This window comes from Somniosus microcephalus, chromosome 18, assembly GCF_052327205.1.
Source record: "Somniosus microcephalus isolate GS21.2 chromosome 18, FLI_Smic_1.0, whole genome shotgun sequence".
Classification (NCBI taxonomy): Eukaryota; Metazoa; Chordata; class Chondrichthyes; order Squaliformes; family Somniosidae; genus Somniosus; species Somniosus microcephalus.
Genome location: NC_141004.1, coordinates 7,463,457 through 7,484,825, shown reverse-complemented (window position 1 = coordinate 7,484,825; position 21,369 = coordinate 7,463,457). Strand labels below are relative to the sequence as shown.

Sequence of the window (21,369 nt, the reverse complement as noted above, 5' to 3'; positions counted from 1 at the left end):
AGAGCGAGCGGTCGGGGGGGAGGAGAGGGGGAGAGAGCGGTGAGGGGGAGAGAGTGGTGAGGGGGAGAGAGCGGTGGGGGGGAGGAGAGAGCGGTGGGGGGGAGGAGAGGGGGAGAGAGCGGTGGGGGGGAGGAGAGGGGGAGAGAGCGCTGGGGGGGAGGAGAGGGGGAGAGAGCGCTGGGGGGAGGAGAGGGGGAGAGAGCGCTGGGGGGGAGAAGAGGGGGAGAGAGCGTTGCGGGGGGAGGAGAGGGGGAGAGAGCGCTGGGGGGGAGGAGAGGGGGAGAGAGCGCTGGGGGGGAGGAGAGGGGGAGAGCGCGGTGGGTGGGAGGAGAGGGGGAGAGAGCGGTGGGGGGGGAGGAGAGGGGGAGAGAGCGCTGGGGGGGGAGGAGAGAGCGGTGGGGGGGGAGGAGAGAGCGGTGGGGGGGGAGAGAGCGGTGGGGGGGCGAGGAGAGGGGGAGAGAGCGGTTGGGGGGGGAGGAGAGGGGGAGAGAGCGGTGGGGGGGGAGGAGAGGGGGAGAGAGCGGTGGGGGGGGAGGAGAGGGGGAGAGAGCGGTGGGGGGGGGAGAGGGGGAGAGAGCGGTGGGGGGGGAGGAGAGGGGGAGAGCGCGGTGGGGGGGGAGGAGAGGGGGAGAGCGCGGTGGGGGGGAGGAGAGGGGGAGAGAGTGGTGGGGGGGAGGAGAGGGGGAGAGAGCGCTGGGGGGGAGGAGAGAGCGGTGGGGGGGCGAGGAGAGGGGGGAGAGAGCGGTGGGGGGGAGGAGAGGGGGAGAGAGCGGTGGGGGGGGAGAGGGGGAGAGAGCGGTGGGGGGGGAGGAGAGGGGGAGAGCGGTGGGGGGGGAGGAGAGGGGGAGAGAGCGGTGGGGGGGAGGAGAGGGAGAGCGAGCGGTGGTGGGGGGGAGGAGAGGGGGAGAGAGTGGGGGGGGAGGAGAGGGGGAGAGAGCGGTGGTGGGGGGGAGGAGAGGGAGAGCGAGCGGTGGAGAGGGGGAGAGAGCGGTAGAGGGGGAGAGAGCGGTGGGGGGGAGGAGAGGGGGAGAGAGCGGTGGGGGGGGGAGGAGAGGGAGAGAGCGGTGGGGGGGGGGAGGAGAGGGGGAGAGAGCGCTGGGGGGGGAGGAGAGGGGGAGAGAGCGCTGGGGGGGGAGGAGAGGGGGAGAGAGCGCTGGGGGGGAGGAGAGGGGGAGAGAGCGCTGGGGGGGAGGAGAGGGGGAGAGAGCGCTGGGGGGGGAGGAGAGGGGGAGAGAGCGGTGGGGGGGGAGGAGAGGGGGAGAGAGCGCTGGGGGGGGAGGAGAGGGGGAGAGAGCGCTGGGGGGGGAGGAGAGGGGGAGAGAGCGGTGGGGGGGGAGGAGAGGGGGAGAGCGCGGTGCGGGGGGAGGAGAGGGGGAGAGCGCGGTTGGGGGGGGAGGAGAGGGGGAGAGAGCGGTGGGGGGGAGGAGAGGGGGAGAGCGGTGGGGGGTGGAGGGAGCGGTGGGGGGGGGGAGACAGCGGTTGTGGGGGGAGGAGAGGGGGAGAGAGCGAGGATGTGACTGAAAGCTTGGTCAAACAGGAGGGCCTTAAAGGAAGAGAGGGAGGTTGGAGGGGCCCAGGTGGCTGAAAGCACGGCTGCCCATGGTGGGGTGAATGGAAGAGAAGAGGCACAAACAGCTGGAGTCGGGGAGGGAGAGGTGTCGTGGAGTGGCAGCACTGGTGGAGGTTGCATTGATGAGGAATAGGGTCATGGAGACATTTAAATACAGGAATGGGGATTTTAAATTTGACAGGTTGGGGAACCAGGAGCCAATGTAGGTCAGTGATGAATGAGTGGGACTTGGAGTGGGGGAGGATACAGGCAGTAGAGTTTCGGATGAGCTGAAATTTATGGAGAATGGGAGGCCGGCCAGGAGGGAATTGGAATAGTCACATCTGGAGATAACAAAGGTGTGGATGAGGGCTTCAGCGAAAGATCAGCTGAGGCAGGGGCTGCGATGATGAGGGGTTGGAGTCGGCAGTCTTTGTGATGGAGTGGAAATGGGGTCGAATCGGACTCTGGCTGCAAACAGTCTGCTTCACCTTGAAGTGGTGGCCTTGGGAGTTGGGGGGGGGAGTCTGTGGTGGGGACCAAAGATGATGGCTTCAGTCTTCCCAAAGTTTAGCTGGAGGAAACTGCAGAGTATTCAAGCCGGAATGTCTGCCATGTAGTCTGACAATGCAGGGGAAGAGGTCAAGAGAAGTGGTGGGAGAGGTCGAGCTGGATGCCATCAGCGTATGCGTGGAAGCTGATCCCATATCTACGATTATGTCGATCAGGCAGAGGAGGACGAAGATGGATCATTGGGAAGGCAACTCCCAAGGTGACGAGACCCCCAACATCGATATGCTGGTAGAGTGAGATGAAGTAAGGTGGGAGGAGGCTCCAGTGGAGCATAAACTCCGGCATGGACCTGTTGGGCCAAGTGGCCTGTTTCTATGCTGTTAATACTCTAGGGGTGGGACGAGGCCATTGATGGAGATGCTCAGGCCAAGATCGAGCAGGAAAGAGTGATGTCCACACTCTGACATGGAAGAATTGAAGGGTTTAGCACTCCGGGTGGGGGGGGGGGTGCCGGGCTCTGTTAAGGATAGGAGGGGGACGGACCACACCTGTCTGAATGGGGTTCGGTACCCTGGTCAATTTATAAACCCAGCAAAGAATAGCTGTGCCACGAGTTTTATGGTGACGAGTGTTCCTTTTCATAGATGCTGACTCGATACCCTGTGTGCCTGTTGAGCTCGGTTTGTCACCGTCCCGAGGCTTGTTTCATGCTGTTTGCGAGTTTATCCGCAGCTGTCTGACTGCGAGGCCCTCTCTTGCGGAGACCTGCATTCGAGTTAACAAACAGAATCTCTGTTACATGGAGAGTCGGAGATTGGCTGAGAGCATCGGTGGCTGTCATTTGATTGAGGGGTTCTAACGACATCCCAAACCAGCGGAGCGAAGCCAGAGAGGACTCCGGACACCCTGGGATACCTGTCTCGTCTCTTCCCATTCGACGTTGTCGCTCAAAATAAAAATATTTAAAAATAACCCACAACTCGGTCAGGGGTCGTGTCGTGATAACTCCCTGGCCTTCCGTCAGTGGCCGCTTTGCTGCTGAGTGAGACAGTCGTGTGATTGCCATCGAGAGACTCGTAGATACGTGAAAAGTTTCCACAGTAACATTTCACCCCGAGGCAATTTAAATCACGCCCCAAGTCACGAGGGCGAAGCTCAGGCGGCAAATGACCTGCGGGTGAACCCTGAGATTACATCACAGCCTGAAGTTGCTCCCTCGTATCTATATTCTTCCTCCTTTTTCCACCAGTTTTCTCTCTTCCTCTCCTGAAGGCGCTGACTCCTTGCTGGGGCACGGTTCCACGGGCACCGGTTGCCCTCCAGTATCTCGCCCAAGTGGCCAGTCTACATCTGTGAGCCTATACGGTGAGTGTCGGCAGCCCTGCAGGCTTCATGGCCGAGCCTGTCCTCGATTCTGGCCTCGCCCCGACGGCCACACAATCGCGTTTGACTGCACATTGGGAACTTTACCCCTCCTTGGAGTAGGGAGGGGGGGTGCTGCCATCTGGCAGGGCAGAGCTACCCGGGCACAGAAATCACCTGGTCTGCATTCACTACCTTAGACATCAGGAGGGCCCATATACATCTATAACTATTTTGACTTGCATTTCTATAGCGCCTTTCACAACCTCAGGACATCCCAAAGCGCTTTACGGCAAATGAAGTACTTTTGAAGTGTAGTCACTGTTGTAATGTAGGAAAGCGTCATTTTGAGCTGAGTAAGGAGTTTCTTTATGTTGAGTTTTAGATCCAATTTCTTCTCCTGATCGATAGCATTCACACTAGAGGATTAACCGTTGCTTGAGACTTTAAATGTAGACGAGGGAGAGCTTGGCGGTCAAGAGGAGGGAGCGAGAATAGCAGGAAGTAAATCCAGCCATAGTAAATGAACAGAGACTACACTATCTAATAAAAATCCGCAGTATGCCAGAAGCAGTAGGAATATAAAGAATAAACTTGCATTTATATAACCTCTCGTGATCTCGTGACGTGCTGGGTCAACTGCTATAAAGAGAGAACAAGCTCTCATTTATATAACGCCTTTCACATTGTCTGGACATCTCAAACTGCTTTACAACCATGAGTCACTTTTGAAGTGCAGTCACTTGTTATGTAGGCAAACAAGCGAAAGTCTAACCACCTCCTCTTGACATTCAAGGGCATTACTATCACCGAATCCCTCACCATCAACATCCTGGGGGTCACCATTAACCAGAAACTTAACTGGACCTGCCACATAAATACTGTGGCTACAAGAGCAGGTCAGAGGCTGGGTATTCTGCGGCGAGTGTCTCACCTCCTGATTCCCCAAAGCCTTTCCACCATCTACAAGGCACAAGTCAGGGGTGTGATGGAATACTCTCCACTTGCCTGGATGAGTGCAGCTCCAACAACACTCAAGAAGCTCGACACCATCCAGGACAAAGCAGCCCGCTTGATTGGCACCCCATCCACCACCTTAAACATTCACTCCCTCCACCACCGGCGCACCGTGGCTGCAGTGTGTACCATCTACAAGATGCACTGCAGCAACTCGCCAAGGCTTCTTCGGCAGCACCTCCCAAACCCGTGACCTCTTCCACCTAGAAGGACAAGGGTAGCAGGCGCATGGGAACACCACCACCTCCAAGTTCCCCTCCAAGTCACACAACATCCTGACTTAGAAGTATATTGGCCGTTCCTTCATCGTCGCTGGGTCAAAATCCTGGAACTCCCTCCCTAACAGCACTGTGGGAGCACCTTCACCACACGGACTGCAGCGGTTCAAGAAGGCGGCTCTCCACCACCTTTTCGAGGGCAACTAGAAATGGGCAATAAATGCTGGACTTTGTCAGCGACGCCCACATCCCATTAGCGAATTTTAAAAAGTGTCGGCCAATTTGTGCACAGCATGATCCCACAAGCAGCAATTTGATAAATGACCAGTTAATCTGTCTTGGCAGTGTTGGGTGAGGGCTAAATGTTGGCCAGGGCACTGGGGAGAACTCCCCTGCTGCCCTTTTGAATAGTGCCATGGGATTTTTTTTTTTTACATCCACTTTGGTTTAACATCATCTCTGAAAGACAGCACCTCCAACAGTGTAGCACTCCCTCCGTACTGCACTAGATTATTTCCTTGAATGGGTCTTGAACCCACGCCCTTCTGACTCGTGAAGATGCTGTTAACTGGGCCAGATCATATATATATCCTGAGGTCCTGGAGGAGACTAGAGGGAGATTTTCAGGACACCTCCTATCATCATGAAGGAATCATTAGACAAGGGCAAGTTCTGCAGCAGGGGAAGCAAATACACAGTGCCTATATTTAAAAGGGGGGAAAATCTACCCCAGACAACGACAGGCCCATTAGCCTAACGTCACAGAATCATAGAAATTTACAGCACAGAAGGAGGCCATTCAGCCCATCGTGTCTGTGCTGGTCGAATAAGAGCTATCCAGCCTAATCCCACTTTCCAGCTCTTGGTTCGTAGCCCTGTAGGTTACGGCACTTCAAGTGCATATCCAAGTACTTTTTAAATGTGATGAGGGTTTCTGCCTCTACCACCCTTTCAGGCAGTGAGTTCCAGACCCCCACCACCCTCTGGGCGAAAAAAGTTCTCCTCAACTCCCCTCTAATCCTTCTACCAATTACTTTAAATCTCTGCCCCCTGGTTATTGATCTCTCTGCTAAATAGGTCCTTCCTATCCACTCTATCGAGGCCTCTCATTATTTTATACACCTCAATCAAGTCTCCCCTCAGCCTCCTCTGTTCCAAAGAAAACAACCTCAGCCTATCCAATCTTTCCTCATAGCTATAATTCCCCAGTCCTGGCAACATCCTTGTAAATCTCCTCCATACCCTCTCTGGTGCAATCACATCTTTCCTGTAATGTGGTGACCAGAATAGTACTTTAGCTGCGGCCTAACTAGTGTTTTATACAGTTTATCAGCAAGAGGTAAATAATGGAAACTAATCTAGGGCTAACATTGGAGGTTAACTTGTACAGTAATAACTAGTGGTCGGCATGGAGTTACAAGAGGCAAATGCTGCTTGACAAACCTTACCACCATTGGGGATGTTGCAGATTGTGGAAACCCTATAAATAAATGGAAGAACTTTAATTTATATAGCGTCTATCATGTCCTTGGGATGTCCCACAGCCAATGAGTTATTTTAAGGTGCAGTCACTGTTGCTATGTAGGCAAATACACAGCCAATTTGTTCACAGCAACCTCCCACAAACCGCAAAGCAATGAGTAACCGGATAATCCGCTTTTGGTGGTGGAAGGATAAATGTTGCTCTTGACACTGGGGAAAACCTCTCCCAGTTGTACCATAGGATCTTTTATATTCACCTGAACAGGCAGACTGGAGTCTCCATTTAACATCTCTTTTGAAAAACGGCACCTCTGACAGTGCAGCACTCCTTCAGTACTGCATTGGTGTTTTTTTTGGACTGGAGCGGAGCTTGAATCCAAGCTAGACTGTGACCGCTGAACCAAGCTGGCACTTGATACAATACACTTCATTTGGAATTTCAGAAAGCTTTGATCCTCATAGATTTCTCATTAAACTAAAAGCCACAGGAATCGAGGGGAGAATATAGGACTGATTTAAAAAGAATGGGGCATACTTGTCTGATCGACAGGCGTTGAGTGGAGCCCTGCAGGGAGCCAGTGCTTGGCCCTCCATTTCTATTCTACACCTCTTGAGGATTAGAGACCTCGAGCTCGGGAGCCTGGACAATAAGTATTTAAGGAGTGCGGAGTCGAGTTCTGTCTGTCTATCGGCACTGGTGGGTTTCCCAATGATCTGTTCACTGTTGGTCCTGGTAAGAAAGCATGTCCTTGACTCAGTATTCTACCTGCACTGCGAAATGCATTGGCTGTGTAACTCAGTGTCTCTAAGGCCACAAGGCATAATTGCTGTGCTTTGCTCAAGTCCGTTAGAAGCTGATTGTTCTTGGCAGATGCTCAAGTCAATAAGAGGTTTTTAAAATGTGTTCTCTGGTTGAGGGTGATGCTAGCAAGGCTGCATTTATTTCCCATCTTGAGGGCGTTAACAGTGTGGGATTAGAGTCGCATGTAGGTCAGACCGGGTAGGGTGGCAGATTCCCTTCTCTGAAGGACATTAGTGAACCATTTCGGATTTTTAACGACAGCTTTCACGGTTATTTTATCTGGTGCCAGCCCACAAATTACCAGATTTAATGAATCCAGTTTCACAACTTGGCCACGATTAGATTTGATCTCAACCTCTGGCCAGAACCGGAACAGCTAGGTGCTTTGTTTTACATTTAAGTGTGACAGATTTGGAAATATGCTCATGCGACACCTGAAACATGACAAATCTGCCCTTACATTTTTGTATATATGTTCAAAACAATCTTTCATCTGTCTGCCCTTCCTACATCAACTTTTCCGATTATAAATTGCTGTGTCCACGTAAAATGGCAGCTGGCTATGTAAACTTGTCACGCTGTAATTACACCCTTCTGCCAGTTGGAGGTACTGCAGCGCCAACAAAGCAGTTTCCATTCTAAATAAGGACAGAAATTTATAATGGAAATATAAAAACATGGGCTGAATGTATGACTTTAAAATAAGCAGGAGTAGACCTTTCGCGCCTGCTCCACCATTCAGTAAGATCATGGCTGATCCTCCACCTCTTCTCCACTTTCCTGCACTATCCCCATATCCCCTGATTCCCTTAATATCCAAAAATCTATCGATCTCTGTCTTGAATATACTCAACGACTGAGCCTCCCCAGCCCTCTGGGGTAGAGAATTCCAAAGATTCACCACCCTCTGAGTGAAGAGATTTCTCCTCATCTCAGTCCTAAATGGCCGACCCCTTATTCTGAGGCACTGACCTCTGGTTCTAGACTCCCCAGCCAGGGGAAACATCCTCCTTGCATCTACCCTATCGAGCCCTGTAAGAATTTTGTATGTTTCAATGAGATCACCTCTCAATCTTCTAAATTCTTAGTCTACTCAATCTCTCCTCAAAGGACAATCCCCTCATCCCAGGAATCAGTCTGGTGAATCTTCGTTGCACTCCCTCTATGGCAAGTATATCCTTCCTTTGGTAAGGAGACCAAAACTGTACACAATACTCCAGGTGTGGTCTCACCAGGGCCCTATATAATTGCAGTAAGATGTCTTTACTCTTATACTCAAATCCTCTTGTAATAAAGGCCAACATACCATTTGCTTTCCTAATTGCTTGCTGTACCTGCATGTTAACTTTCAGTGATTTGTGTACAAGGACACCCAGGTCCCTCTGAACACCATTTCCCAATCTCTCACCATTTAAAAAATACTCTGCTTTTCTATTTTTCCTACCAAAGTGGATAATTTCACATTTCTCCACATTATATTCCATTTGCCATGTTCTTGCCCACTCACTTAGCCTGTCTATATCCCCTTGAAGCCTCCTTGCATCCTCCTCACAACTTGCATTCCCACCCAGCTTTGTATCATCAGCAAACTTGGATATATTACATTTGGTCCCCTCATCCAAATCATTGATATGGATTGTGAATAGCTGAGGCCCAAGTCACTGATCCTTGCGGTACCCCACTAGTTGCAGCTTGCCAACCTGAAAGTGATCCGTTTATTCCTACTCTCTGTTTTCTGTCCATTAACCAATCCTCAAACCATGCGAGTACATTACATCCCATAAGCCCTAATTTTGTTTAATAACCTATGTGGCACCTTATCGAATGCCTTCTGAAAATCCAAATACACCGCATCCACTGGTTCCCCCTTATCTATTCTGCTAGTTACAACCTCAAAAAACTCTTAACAGATGCGTCAAACATGATTTACCTTTCATAAATCCGTGTTGATTTTGCCCAATCCTATTATTTTCTAAGTGCCCTGTTACCACGTCCTTAATAGATTCTAGCGTTTTCCCTACTACTGATGTCAGGCTAACTAGTCTGTAGTTCACTGTTTTTTCTCTTCCCTCCTTTCTTAAATAGTGGGGTTACATTTGCTACCTTCCAATCTGCAGGAACCGTTCAATTTTGGAAAATGACACCTAATGCATCTACTATCTCTGTAGCCACCTCTTTCAAAACCTGAGGATGTAAGCAATCTGGTCATGGGGAATTATCTGCTTTCGGTCCCATTAATTTCTCCAGTACTATTTTTTTTTACTAATACTAATTTCTTTCAGTTCCTTATTCTCGCTAGACCCTTGGTTCTCCACTATTTCCGGGAAGTTTTTTTGCGTCGTCTTCCATGAAGACAGACACAAAGTATTTGTTTAATTTCTCTGCCATTTCTTTATTCCCCATTATAATTTCTCCTGTCTCAGCCTGTAAGGGACCCACATTTACTTTTGCTAATCTTTTCCTTTTTACATACCTATAGAAGCTTTTACAGTCTTTTTATGTGTCTCGCTCATTTACTCACATTCTATTTTCCCTTTATCAATTTCTTGCTCCTCTTTTGCTGAATTCTAAAATCCTCCCAATCCTCAGGCATACTACTCTTTTTGACAACATTATAAGCCTCTTCCTCTGATCTAATACTATCGTTAACTTCTCTTGTTACCACTTTTCCTGTGGGGTTTTTGTGCCTTAAAGGAACGTATATTTGTTGTAAATTATGTATTAATTCTTTAAATGCTAGCCATTACTTGTCTACCGTCATACCTTTTAATGTAGTTTCCCAATCTACCATAGCCATCTTGCCCCTCATACCTACGTAGTTTGCTTTGTTTAGATTTAAGACCCTAGTTTCGGATTTAACTAAATCACTTTCAAACTCAATATAAAATTCTATCATATTATGGTCACTCTTCCCTAAAGGCCCCTTTACTACAAGGTTATTAATTAACCTTTTCTTGTTGCACAATACTAGATCTAAAATAGCCTGTTCCCTAGTTGATTCCTCAACATACTGATCTAGAAAACCATCTTGCATACATTCCATGAATTCGTCCTCCACACTGTTACTGCAAATTTGGTTTGCCTAGTCTATATGTAGATTAAAGTCCCCCATGATTACTGTATTACCCTTGTTACATGCGCCTCTAATTTCCTGATTTATACTCTGCCCTACATTACAACTACTGTTTGATGGCCTATAAACAACTCCCACCAATGTTTTCTGCCCCTTGCTGTTTCTTGGCTCCACCCAAACGGATTCTACTTCTTGATTTTCAGAGCTAAGATCCTTTCTCTGTACTGTCTTTATCCCATCTTTTATTGCCAGGGCTACCCCTCCTCCTTTTCCATTTTGCCTATCTCTTTTTAAAAACAAATTGCGTATCCTGGAATATTTAGTTCCCAACCTTGGTCACATTGCAACCACGTCTCCGTTATGGCTATTAGATCAAACCTGTTAATTTCTATCTACACTATTAATTCATCTATTTTGTTGTGATTGCTTTGTGCATTCAGATATGGTGCCTTTAGCTTTGACTTATTTCTATTTTTCCCTGATGTCACCTCAGTCACTGATGCCTTATTACCTTTGTTACTCTCTCTGTCCCTTCCTGACCCACTCTGCTTATTTTTACCCAAAACTCTACTCTGCTCTAGAGCCTTGACATTTCTCTCGCTGCTTTTAAATCTACTCTTTCCTGAATCCTCCCACCCCCCTTCATTAGTTTAAAGCCTTGTCTACTGCCCTAGTTGTTCGATTCGCCAGGACACTGGTCCCAGCCTGTTTTAAGTGGAGCCCATCCCAACGGAACAGCTCCCTCTTTCCCCCAGTACTGGTGCCAGTGTCCCATGAACTGAAACCCCTTCCTCCCACACCACTCTTTGAGCCACGCATTTAAACCTCTAATCTGTTTGTCCCTATGCCAATTTGCACGTGGCTCAGGTAACAATCTGAGATTATTACCTTTTGAGGTTCTGCTTTTTAATTTGGATTCTAGCTCCTCAAACTCACTCAGCAAAACCCCAGCCTCAGCAGATTTTTGGGGGGAGTGAGTTCCAGATTTCCACTACCCTTTGTGTGAAAATGTGCTTCCTGAATAGCTTGGCTCTAATTTTAAGATTATGCCATCTTGTTCTAGATTCCCCCACCAGAGGGAATAGTTTCTCTGTATCTACCCTATCGAATCCCTTAATCATTTTGAAAACCTTGATTAGATCACCCCTCAACCATCTAAACTCAAGGGAATACAAGCCTAGTTTATGCAACCTCTCTTCCTAATTTAACACTCTAAGCCCCGGTATCATTCTGGTGAATCCGCGCGGCACCCCCTCCAAGGCAGATATATCCTTCCTGAGATGCGGGGCCCAGAACTGAAAGCAGTCACTCCAGATGGGGTCTGACCAAGGCTCTACAACTGAAGCATCACTTCCTCACTTAAATTCCAAGCCCCATGAGACAAAGGCCATCATTCCATTAGTTTTTTTGTACCTGTGCAGTAGCTTTTAGTGATTTGTCTACATGGACACCCAAATCCCTTTGCTCCTCCACAGCGCCTCATCTCTCACCATTAAGAAAATATTCCAATTTGTCTTTCTCGGATTCAAAGTGGATTACCTCACACTTCCGCACATTGAACTCCATCTGCCACAGTTTTGCCCAGTCACCTAGTCTGTCTATGTCCCTTTGTAACTTCCTCCTCCCAAAACGGAGATAGACAGTTTCCTAGCTGATAAGGGAATTAGGGGTTACGGGGAGCGGGCAGGGAAGTGGACGTGAGTCTAGGTTTGGATCAGCTATGATCCTATTGAATGGCGGAGCAGGCCCGTGGGGCTGTATGGCCTACTCCTGCTCCTACTTCTTATGTTCTTATCCACACAACTTACGGTGCCTCCTAACTTAGTGTAATTTGCAAACTTGGATATACAACACTCTATTCCTTCACCCAAGTGATTAATATATATGGTGAAAAGCTGAGGCCCCAGTACAGATCCCTGGGGAACGCCACTTGTCACATCCCGCCAATCAGAGAACAAACACTTTATCACCCCTCTGTCTGCTGCCTTCCAACCAGTTACAGCCCATGTCACAAGGTTCCCTCCAATTCCATGTGCTCTCATTTTTGCTAATCTCTTGTGTAGAACCTTATCAAATGCCTTCTGGAGTTCCTTATAGACAACATCCATAGACACTCCCCCCTACCCACCAAACTCAAAATGATTCCGCTAGATTAGTCAGATGACCTCTGCTCTTCCCACATCCAAGCCGACTCTCTCTGATCAACTGATGCCTGCTCGAGAGTCCCGACGTGTTAACCCAGGACTGTAAGAGCAGTGTAAATGAAGCAGCCTATCCCCATCCGTAGCATGAGGCCTGAGCTGGGCTTGCTGTGTGGTGGTGTGCGTTGCTGCTGTCTGCACTTGGTGCGGAGTTGACTTATCAGTTGCGGTATTGATCAGGTTGTTTTTGATTTTCAAAATTGTAGAGCTTCCGTACGGCTGGGAAAAGATCAGCGATCCTGTTTATGGTTTCTACTACATTGAGTAAGTTCCCCATCTCTCAAAAAAGGTAAAACTCGATCTGTTCATTAGTCCCAGCATTTTAAACATCGAACGCTCTGCTGGAGGGTCTTTGCACCTCGTTCCATCTATCGTGCTGCTCATTAAATCATCGGTGGTGCTGCGAGGGCTGAATATGGCATTCACCCCCCAGATGGGCAATACATAGCTGCGGGTTTTTCCCGGTTCAGTTATTCTCTTGAGTTTTTATTTTTGGATAATAATTAGTCCCGTTGTATCGCACTCGCTGCATTGGCAGCCTGTTCCCAGGCTCCAGACACAAGCCCCCTCTGTTTCAGGAAAAATTATTTTCTCCCCCTCCCCCTTCTCCTTTTGCATGCCTCCCTCCCCTCCTCCCTGGCACACGGGGATATGGTTCTACCACCCCGAGCCACTTTCTGGTAACTTACCCAACTGACCAAGTGGCTTCTGTTTCCGTGGCATGTTTGGGAAAAGGTCGAGTGACCTGGAGGGCATCATACAGCATCGACTGCACCTTAATTCTGAGTCACTTTATCCCAGTACACACAGTCACTCAGGCAGCTGAGACTCTGAGTGACTCTGGGAATCCAGTGGTCGGGGGGGGGGGGGGGAATGGATGGGGAGGGCGATGGTGGGTGGTTGGGGGGTGGGGGGGAATGGTGGGAGATGTCTTCTGGTAGAGGTGTGCGCCATGTTGCTCAGACTGAGTTATCTTTCTCTGTCTCTCTTTGCCCCCCCGCCCTCCTCCTCTTTCTCTTCAGCCACATAAACCAGAGGACCCAGTTCGAGAACCCGGTTATTGAAGCAAAGCGGAAGAAGCAGCTGATCCTTCAGCGGGACAGTCAGCGAGGGGTGCACGGGGATCAGCAGCCAGGTACAGGAACCCACATTTAATAAGAAGGAACTTGCATTTCTCCAGCGCCTTTCATGACCTCAGGATGCCCCCAAAGTGCTTTACAGCCAACGAAATACTTTTGAAGTGTTGTCACTGTTGTAATGTAGGAAACGGGGCAGGCAGTTTGCGCACAAACAGCAATGTGACGATGACCAGAGTTTTTAGATGTTGGTTGAGGGATAAATTAAAAGCCAGCAAAGAATAACTAAAAGATTAATTAAGAAAGGGAAGATAGATTATGAAAGTAAACTAGCAAAAAATATAAAAACAGATAGCAAGAGTTTCTACAGTTATATAAAAAGAAAAAGGGTGGCTAAAGTGAATGTTGGTCCCTTAGAGGACGAGACCGGGAAATTAGTGGTGGGGAACATGGAGATGGCAAATACGCTGAACAAATATTTTGTATCAGTCTTTACAGTAGAGGACACTAAAAATATCCCAACACTGGACAAACAGGGGGCTATGGGGGGGAGGAGCTAAACACGATTAAAATCACTAAGGAGGTGGTACTCGGTAAGATAATGGGACTAAAGGCGGATAAATCCCCTGGACCTGATGGCTTACATCCTAGGGTTTTGAGAGAAGTGGTGGTGGGGATTGCGGATGCATTAGTGGTAATTTTCCAGAACTCCCTGGATTCAGGAAAGGTCCCAGCAGATTGGAAAACTGCTAATGTAATGCCCTTATTTAAAAAGGGAAGTAGACAAAAGGCTGGAAACTATAGACCAGTTAGCTTAACATCTGTGGTTGGTAAAATGTTGGAGTCCATTATTAAGGAAGCAGTAACAGGACATTTGGATAAGCATAATTTAATCGGACAGAGTCAGCATGGTTTTATGAAGGGGAAGTTATGTTTGACAAATTTGCGCGAATTCTTTGCGGACGCAACAAACAGGGTGGATAAAGGGGAACCAGTGGATGTAGTGTACAGGAAACTTAGCGCTATCTGGCACCGACGGGACCGAGCTGTTGCCGTCGCATCAAAACTGCCGGACAAACCAGCGCTAATGTTGGAACATACGGAGATTTTGAGCTCTGTATCTGGCAACAAACCCTGTTGCTTCAGCTTCTAAACAGTCGGCCGTACCTTGCAAGCGTCTCTGTAACTTAGCAACAGCTTCAGCGAGACCTTGCAGAACCTGACTGGTGAAAAAAAAGCAACGAAAAGAAAAAAAACCTAACGAAATGGCTCCTGATTTTTGCCGGTGGCTCAAGCATTCCGGACAGTTAACCTCTGGATAAACCAAAGTTTCCTGTACTTGGACTTCCAAAAGGCATTTGACAAGGTGCCACACAAAAGATTACTGCACAAGATAAAAAATCACGGGATTGGGGGTAATATACTGGCATGGGTGGAAGATTGGCTATCTAACAGAAAACAAAGAGTTGGGATAAATGGTTCATTCTCAGGTTGGCAATCAGTGACTAGTGGTGTTCCGCAGGGGTCAGTGCTGGGACCCCAACTCTTTACAATCTGTTAATGATTTGGAGGAAGGGACCGAGTGCAACATATCCAAGTTTGCTGACGATACAAAGATGAGAGGGAAAGTCGTGAGTGAGGAGGACATAAAAAACCTGCAAAAGGACATAGACAGGCTAAGTGAGTGGGCAGAAATTTGGCAGATGGAATATAATGTTGGAAAGTGTGAGGTTATGCACTTTGGCAGAAAAAATCAAAGAGCAAGTTATTATCTAAATGGAGAGAAACTGCAAAGTGCTACAGTACAAAGGGATCTGGGGGTCCTGGTGCATGAAACACAGAAGGTTAGTATGCAGGTACAGCAGGTGATCAGGAAGGCCAATGGAATCTTGGCTTTTATTGCAAGGGGGATGGAGTATAAAAGCAGGGAAGTCTTGCTTCAATTATACAGGGTACTGGTGAGGCCACACCTGGAATACTGCGTACAGTTTTGGTTTCCATATTTAAGAAAAGATATACTCGCTCTCGAGGCAGTTCAGAGAAGGTTCACTCGGTTGATTCCGGAGATGAGGGGGTTGACTTATGAGGAAAGGTTGAGTAGGTTGGGCCTCTACTCATTGGAGTTCAGAAGAATGAGAGGCGATCTTATCGAAACATATAAGATTGTGAGGGGGCTTGATCGGGTGGATGCGGTGAGGATGTTTCCACTGATGGGCGAGACTAGAACTAGGGGGCATAATCTTAGAATAAGGGGCTGCCCTTTCAAAACTGAGATGAGGAGAAACTTCTTCACTCAGAGGGTAGTAAATCTATGGAATTTGCTACCTCAGAGAGCTGTGGAAGCTGCAACATTAAATAAATTTAAAATGGAGATGGACAGTTTCCTAGCAGATAAGGGAATTAGGGGTTACGGGGAGCGGGCAGGGAAGTGGACGTGAGCCTAGATTTGGATCAGCCATGATCCTATTGAATGGCGGAGCAGGCCCGAGGGGCCGTATGGCCTACTCCTGCTCCTACTTCTTATGTTCTTATTGAGCAGGACACCGGGGCGAAGACGGGAGAGTTCCTCCCGGTGTCCTGGTCAATATTGAGCAGGACACCGGGGGGAAGACGGGAGAGTTCTTCCCGGTGTCCTGGTCAATATTTATCCCTCGCCCAACAGTTGGGATTTTAACGACAATCTGGCAGATTTCCTGGTTGCCAGCTTCAGGTTTATTGAATTCAAAACTCTCAACTCGCCATGGTGGGATTTGGATTCACGATCTCTGGGTTGCTATAGCTCAGTACACAGAACCAATACACGACTGCACCCAGCATCAGAACTGTTCAGAGCAAACGCATTATTCGGTGATTAAAAAGAAAGACTTGCATTTATATAGGAAACGCGGCAGCCAATTTGCGCACAGCAAGCTCCCACAAACCGCAATGTGATAATGACCAGATAATCTGTTACTTTTAGTAATGTTGGTTGTGGGATAAATATTGGGCCAGGATACCGAGGAGAACTCCCCTGCTCTTCCTCGAAATAGTGGCCGTGGGATCTTTTACATCCACCTGAGAGTGCAGACGGGGCCTCGGTTTAACGTCTCATCTGACAGCGCAGCACTCCCTCAGCACCGCACTGGGAGTGTCAGCCTGGATTTTTGTGCTCAAGTCTCTGGAGTGGGATTTGAACTCACAACCTTCTGGCACGGAGGTGAGAGCGGTCTACCCACTGAGCCACGGCTGACGGTTTAAAACTATAACTCGCCTTCACAAATACAAACGGACTGCTGATTCTACGTCTGTTCCTGCAGCGCTCAGCTGGAAATACACACACGCGCGCACACACACACACACACACACACACACACACACACACACACACACACACACACAGACACAGACACGCAAACACACACACGCGCGCACCTCATCTCTCTCCCATTTCTGTTCTGCTTTCCCCAAAAGTAGCTTTTAGAATGGACCGCTGATTGCAGGCTAATCTTGTGTTTCCTTCTCCCTTCCCTTTTGCTTTCTAAACGCGTGCAATCTGGTTAAAACCGTCCACCATGCGCACATAGTCCAGGTTTGCCACCCCCTCGTCTGTGCATTACGTGCAACCTTGTCGGCACAGATGCGATCGGCTGAATGCCCTCCTCCTGTGCCGTAAATTTCTTTGATTGTGTAGGCACTTCAAAAATTCCAATCCAAATGTATCGCAAAGGGCTTGTTCTGTCATGGTGATCAAGATGCTGAGAGGAGGAGAGAGAGAGGGGAAGGGAGGAGAGGAAGGAGGAAGGGGGGGGGGAGAGGAAGGAGATGGTGAGGGGTAGAAGGGCGAGCGTGAAGGTAGCTGAGGGAAGCAGTCAGTTTCCTGGGTTAGCAGTTTAGTGGTTAATAAAAGCAAATATTTGCCAGTACAGTTATTGGTTCTGCCTGAAACATCTGCGATCGCTCGAGCCCCTAATGTTCACAAAACCGCCTCCGACCCGATACCTCGTGTATCCACGCACCTCACTCCAGTTTCTGTTTGTAGAACAAGGGCTTTTTGGGTTTTAAGGAGAGTCTTAAAGAAGGAAAGAAGTAGAGAGGTTTGAGGAAAGAATTCCGGAGCTTAGGGCCCAGGCAGCTGAAGGCACTGTCTAGCCGCCACTTTTCAATTTAATTCTTGTTGCTTCTATCTTTCTTCCCCACCCCACCAGAGAGGCCGATGTTTACTCGGGACCCCTCCCACCTTCAGGGGATGCTCATCAGGACCACGCTGCAGAAGAGTGCCATGGGGTTTGGGTTCACAATCATCGGAGGGGACAGCCCGGACGAGTTCCTGCAGGTGAAGAATGTGATTCAGGATGGCCCTGCTGCTCAGGACGGGAACATGCTGGCAGGCAAGTGACGGGTTTCCTACTGAACGTTACCGGGCATTTCCAGACTTGACTCTGTCAAAGAGCTTCCCCCACAGTGGCATACAGAGTGCAGGGGGCAGGTGCTGGCTGGAGTGGGAGTGGGGAATAGTAGACCGTGGGGAGCTGTAGACCATTGGAAGAGTAAGAACGAGTGGCCTATGGGGGGAGGGGGGCACAGGTGCTGGAGACCGGAGCTTCCTCGAGTGAGACAGAGTTCAAGTGGCCCTTGAGGGAAGGTGCAGGTGGATGTGACGCTGGGGCAAGGGACTGCGTGGAGAGGCTCTGGAAACTGGTGCCAGTGGGAGAGTAGATGCCTGGGGCAAACACACTTTCTCTGCATTTGTTGGTTTTCCACGCGGTTATTGCATCAGTCTGGTATTTATTTTAGTGCAGATAAGATCTGGAGTTGCCTCACTCTGCACGCCTTAGCAAGTCCGTAGTTTGGTGTACGTGGATCTGATTGTGGATCTGATTGTGTAATCAAATGGTTAATGTGTGTGCTTTGCACCCTATCGACAGGTGATGTCATTGTGTACATAAACAGCACTTGTGTCCTTGGGCAGACTCACGCTGATGTTGTGCAGCTTTTCCAGTCCGTCCCCATCAACCAGACGGTGAAGTTGATCCTGTGCCGCGGTTACCCGCTTCCCACCGACGCCCAGGTGCCGACCCTCGACGTAGTGACCGCCACCCCTGTCATGGATGGGCTGCCTGTGGCGGGGAAGCAGACTGCTGCCGGGGGCCAGAGCCTGCAGGCCCCGCCTGGGCTCGCCGAGCACAACGGGAGCGAGGCCCCCGCCCCAGTCGGCGAGCGCTTGAATGGACCTTACTTGGGCCTGACCGAGGACCGGTCCTCCATGACCTCGTCGGGCGGATCGCAGCCCGAGGCGCTGACCATCCCGCTGCTGAAGGGGCCGAAGGGTTTCGGCTTTGCCATCGCAGACAGCCCGGCCGGACAGAAGGTGAAGATGATCCTGGACAGCCAGTGGTGCAAAGGTCTACAGAAGGGCGACGTGATCAAGGAGATCAACCAGCAGAGCATGCAGCAGCTCAGCCACACCCAGGTGGTGGACATCCTCAAGGAGTGGCCTGTGGGCAGCGAGATATCTCTGCTGGTGCAGAGAGGAGGTTTGTCCGTGCGCTATTGTCCCCTCGCGCACTAACTGCTTCTCGAAACATTCCACTTCAAAAGGTTGTCAGTTTAGCTCACTCGGTCTCAATGTACAGTTCTGGTCTCCATATTTTTAAATAAAAAGGATATAGAGGCACTGGAGAACGTGCAAAGAATGATTTACAGGGATGATACCAGAACGGAGAGGTTATAACTATCAGGAAAGATTGAACAGGCTGGGGCTCTTTTATCAAGAAAAGAGAAGGCTGCGGGGTGACCTGATCGAGGTCTTTAAAATTATGTAAAGGTTTGATAGGCTAGACGTAGAGAAAATGTTTCCACTTGTGGGGGAGACCAGAACTAGGGACCATAAATATAAGATTGTCACTAATAAATCCAATGGGGAATTCAGGAGAAACCTCTCCCAGAGAGTGGTGAGAATGTGGAACTCGCTACCACAGGGAGTGGTTGAGGCGAAGAGCAGAGTTACATTTAAGGGGAAGCTGGATAAACACATGAGGGAGAAAGGAATCGAAGGTTATGCTGACAAGGTGAGATGAAGAGGGGTGGGAGGAGGCTCGTGTGGAGCGCGGACCAGTTGGGCCGAATGGCTTGTTTCTGTGCTGTAAATTCTATGCATTCGCCTTGGACTCCGATCACAGCTTGCTGCTTTCCCAATTTTTTTCCCGTTACATTGCGAATTTGACCTCTTCAAACGGAACTCGTGTCCAAAAAGGTGAAAGGACAAAATCCTCGGAGCCCAGTGAAATAACACTGACTGTATGGAGCTCTGAATTAAAATGCGGATAGTCTTGTGGATCCAATGTTGGCGACCCTTCTGACCCTGAACTGCTGCACAAACCCCGTTGTGTAAAGCTCCCACATTAGTGTGCTGATGAAAGATGTACGATATAATCTGGAATGCACTGCCTGGGAGGGTGGTGGAGGCAGACTTAATCGTGGCTTTCAAAAGGGAATTGGATAAGTACCTGAAGGAAAAAATTTGCAGGGGTAAGGGTGGGGGAATGGGACTAGCTGAAGTGCTCTTGCAGAGAGCCGGCACGGGTTCGACGGGCCGAATGGCCTCCTTCTGTGCTGTGTAACCATTCTATGATTCTATAAAACTAAACTCAAATTATGGAGCAGATTGTGGCTTCAGCTGAATTTCGTCTGAGTGATATCTGAGCTCGGTCCTGCTGTCAGGCCTTGCGTTTTTTATCCTTCCCCCGCATCCTCCCTCCCTCCCTCCCTCCCTCCCTCCCTCTCTCTCTCTCTCTCTCTTCTCTTTCTCTTTCCTTCCTTCCTCTTTCTCCCTTTCTCCCCCCTCGCTCTCTCTTTCTTTACTCCCCCTTCCTCTTTCCTATTAATGTGATTTCTGTTCTTTTTACAGGTCCTCCTTCACCTGCTAAAATGATAAAAACCGTAAGTTTCAAAGCCTTTTTTTTTGATAACACTGGTGGGGTGGGACCAGGGGCTCTCTGCGTTCGTACATGTCCCTCCCAGCGGGAGTTAACTTGACAGTGTTTGGGAGCAAGACCCTCCCTCACCTCCAGGCAATGCAGATCTGCTGAAGCCAATTGTAACATCGTCATTGCCATGGGACATTGAACCAGGGACCTGCTGATCGGTGGGACTTAGTGCTGGTCTGATAAAGCTTTTATTCACTAGGCCACTGATTGAGCTTCTGAAAAATTCTTTACCCGACCTTCTGGTGATTGGTTCAAATCTCACCAATCCCCTCGTTATGGTGCAGTAGATGGGCCGTGGTTTTGCCTTTTTCAATTTTTTGCGATAATCAATGACGCAAGCCACAATCTAACCTAAACACATCTAGAGTGTGAATGCAGAAATGTTGCCCAGAGTTGTGTATATGTGTACACACGTGTAAAGTGTCAGCTGTGACTCTCGCCGCGGAGTCAGAAGGTTGTGGGTTGAAGCACCCACTCCAGAGACTTGAGCATAAAATCTAGGCTGACACTCCCAGTGCAGTACTGAGGGAGCGCCGCACTGTCGGAGGGGCAGTACTGAGGGAGCGCCGAACTGTAGGAAGGGCAGTACTGAGGGAGTGCTGCCCTGTCGGAGGGGCAGCACTGAGGGAGCGCCGCACTGTCGGAGGGGCAGTACTGAGGGAGCGCCGCACTGTAGGAGGGGCAGTACTGAGGGAGTGCTGCACTGTCGGAGGGGCAATACTGAGGGAGCGCCGCACTGTAGGAGGGGCAGTACTGAGGGAGCGCCGCACTGTAGGAGGGGCAGTACTGAGGGAGCGCCGCACTGTAGGAGGGGCAGTACTGAGGGAGCACCGCACTGTCGGAGGGGCAGTACTGAGGGAGCGCCGCACTGTCGGAGGAGCAGTACTGAGGGAGCGCCGCACTGTAGGAGGGGCAGTACTGAGGGAGTGCTGCACTGTCGGAGGGGCAATACTGAGGGAGCGCCGCACTGTCGGAGGGGCAGTACTGAGGGAGTGCTGCACTGTCGGAGGGGCAATACTGAGGGAGCGCCGCACTGTAGGAGGGGCAGTACTGAGGGAGCGCCGCACTGTAGGAGGGGCAGTACTGAGGGAGCACCGCACTGTAGGAGGGG

The 21,369-nt window shown here is 49.7% G+C and overlaps 1 protein-coding gene across 1 annotated transcript in view; it reads left to right on the top strand.

The window, feature by feature from the left end:
- LOC147105000 (membrane-associated guanylate kinase, WW and PDZ domain-containing protein 3-like) overlaps positions 1-21,369 on the top strand; it is a 136,201-nt gene that overhangs the window by 93,637 nt on the left and 21,195 nt on the right. The window contains exons 6-11 of the mRNA XM_086011774.1: positions 3,335-3,427; positions 12,424-12,481; positions 13,240-13,352; positions 17,478-17,660; positions 18,198-18,806; positions 20,180-20,211. Coding sequence (XP_085867900.1) covers positions 3,335-3,427; positions 12,424-12,481; positions 13,240-13,352; positions 17,478-17,660; positions 18,198-18,806; positions 20,180-20,211 — 1,088 coding nt within the window. The remainder of the gene's footprint in view (positions 1-3,334; positions 3,428-12,423; positions 12,482-13,239; positions 13,353-17,477; positions 17,661-18,197; positions 18,807-20,179; positions 20,212-21,369) is intronic.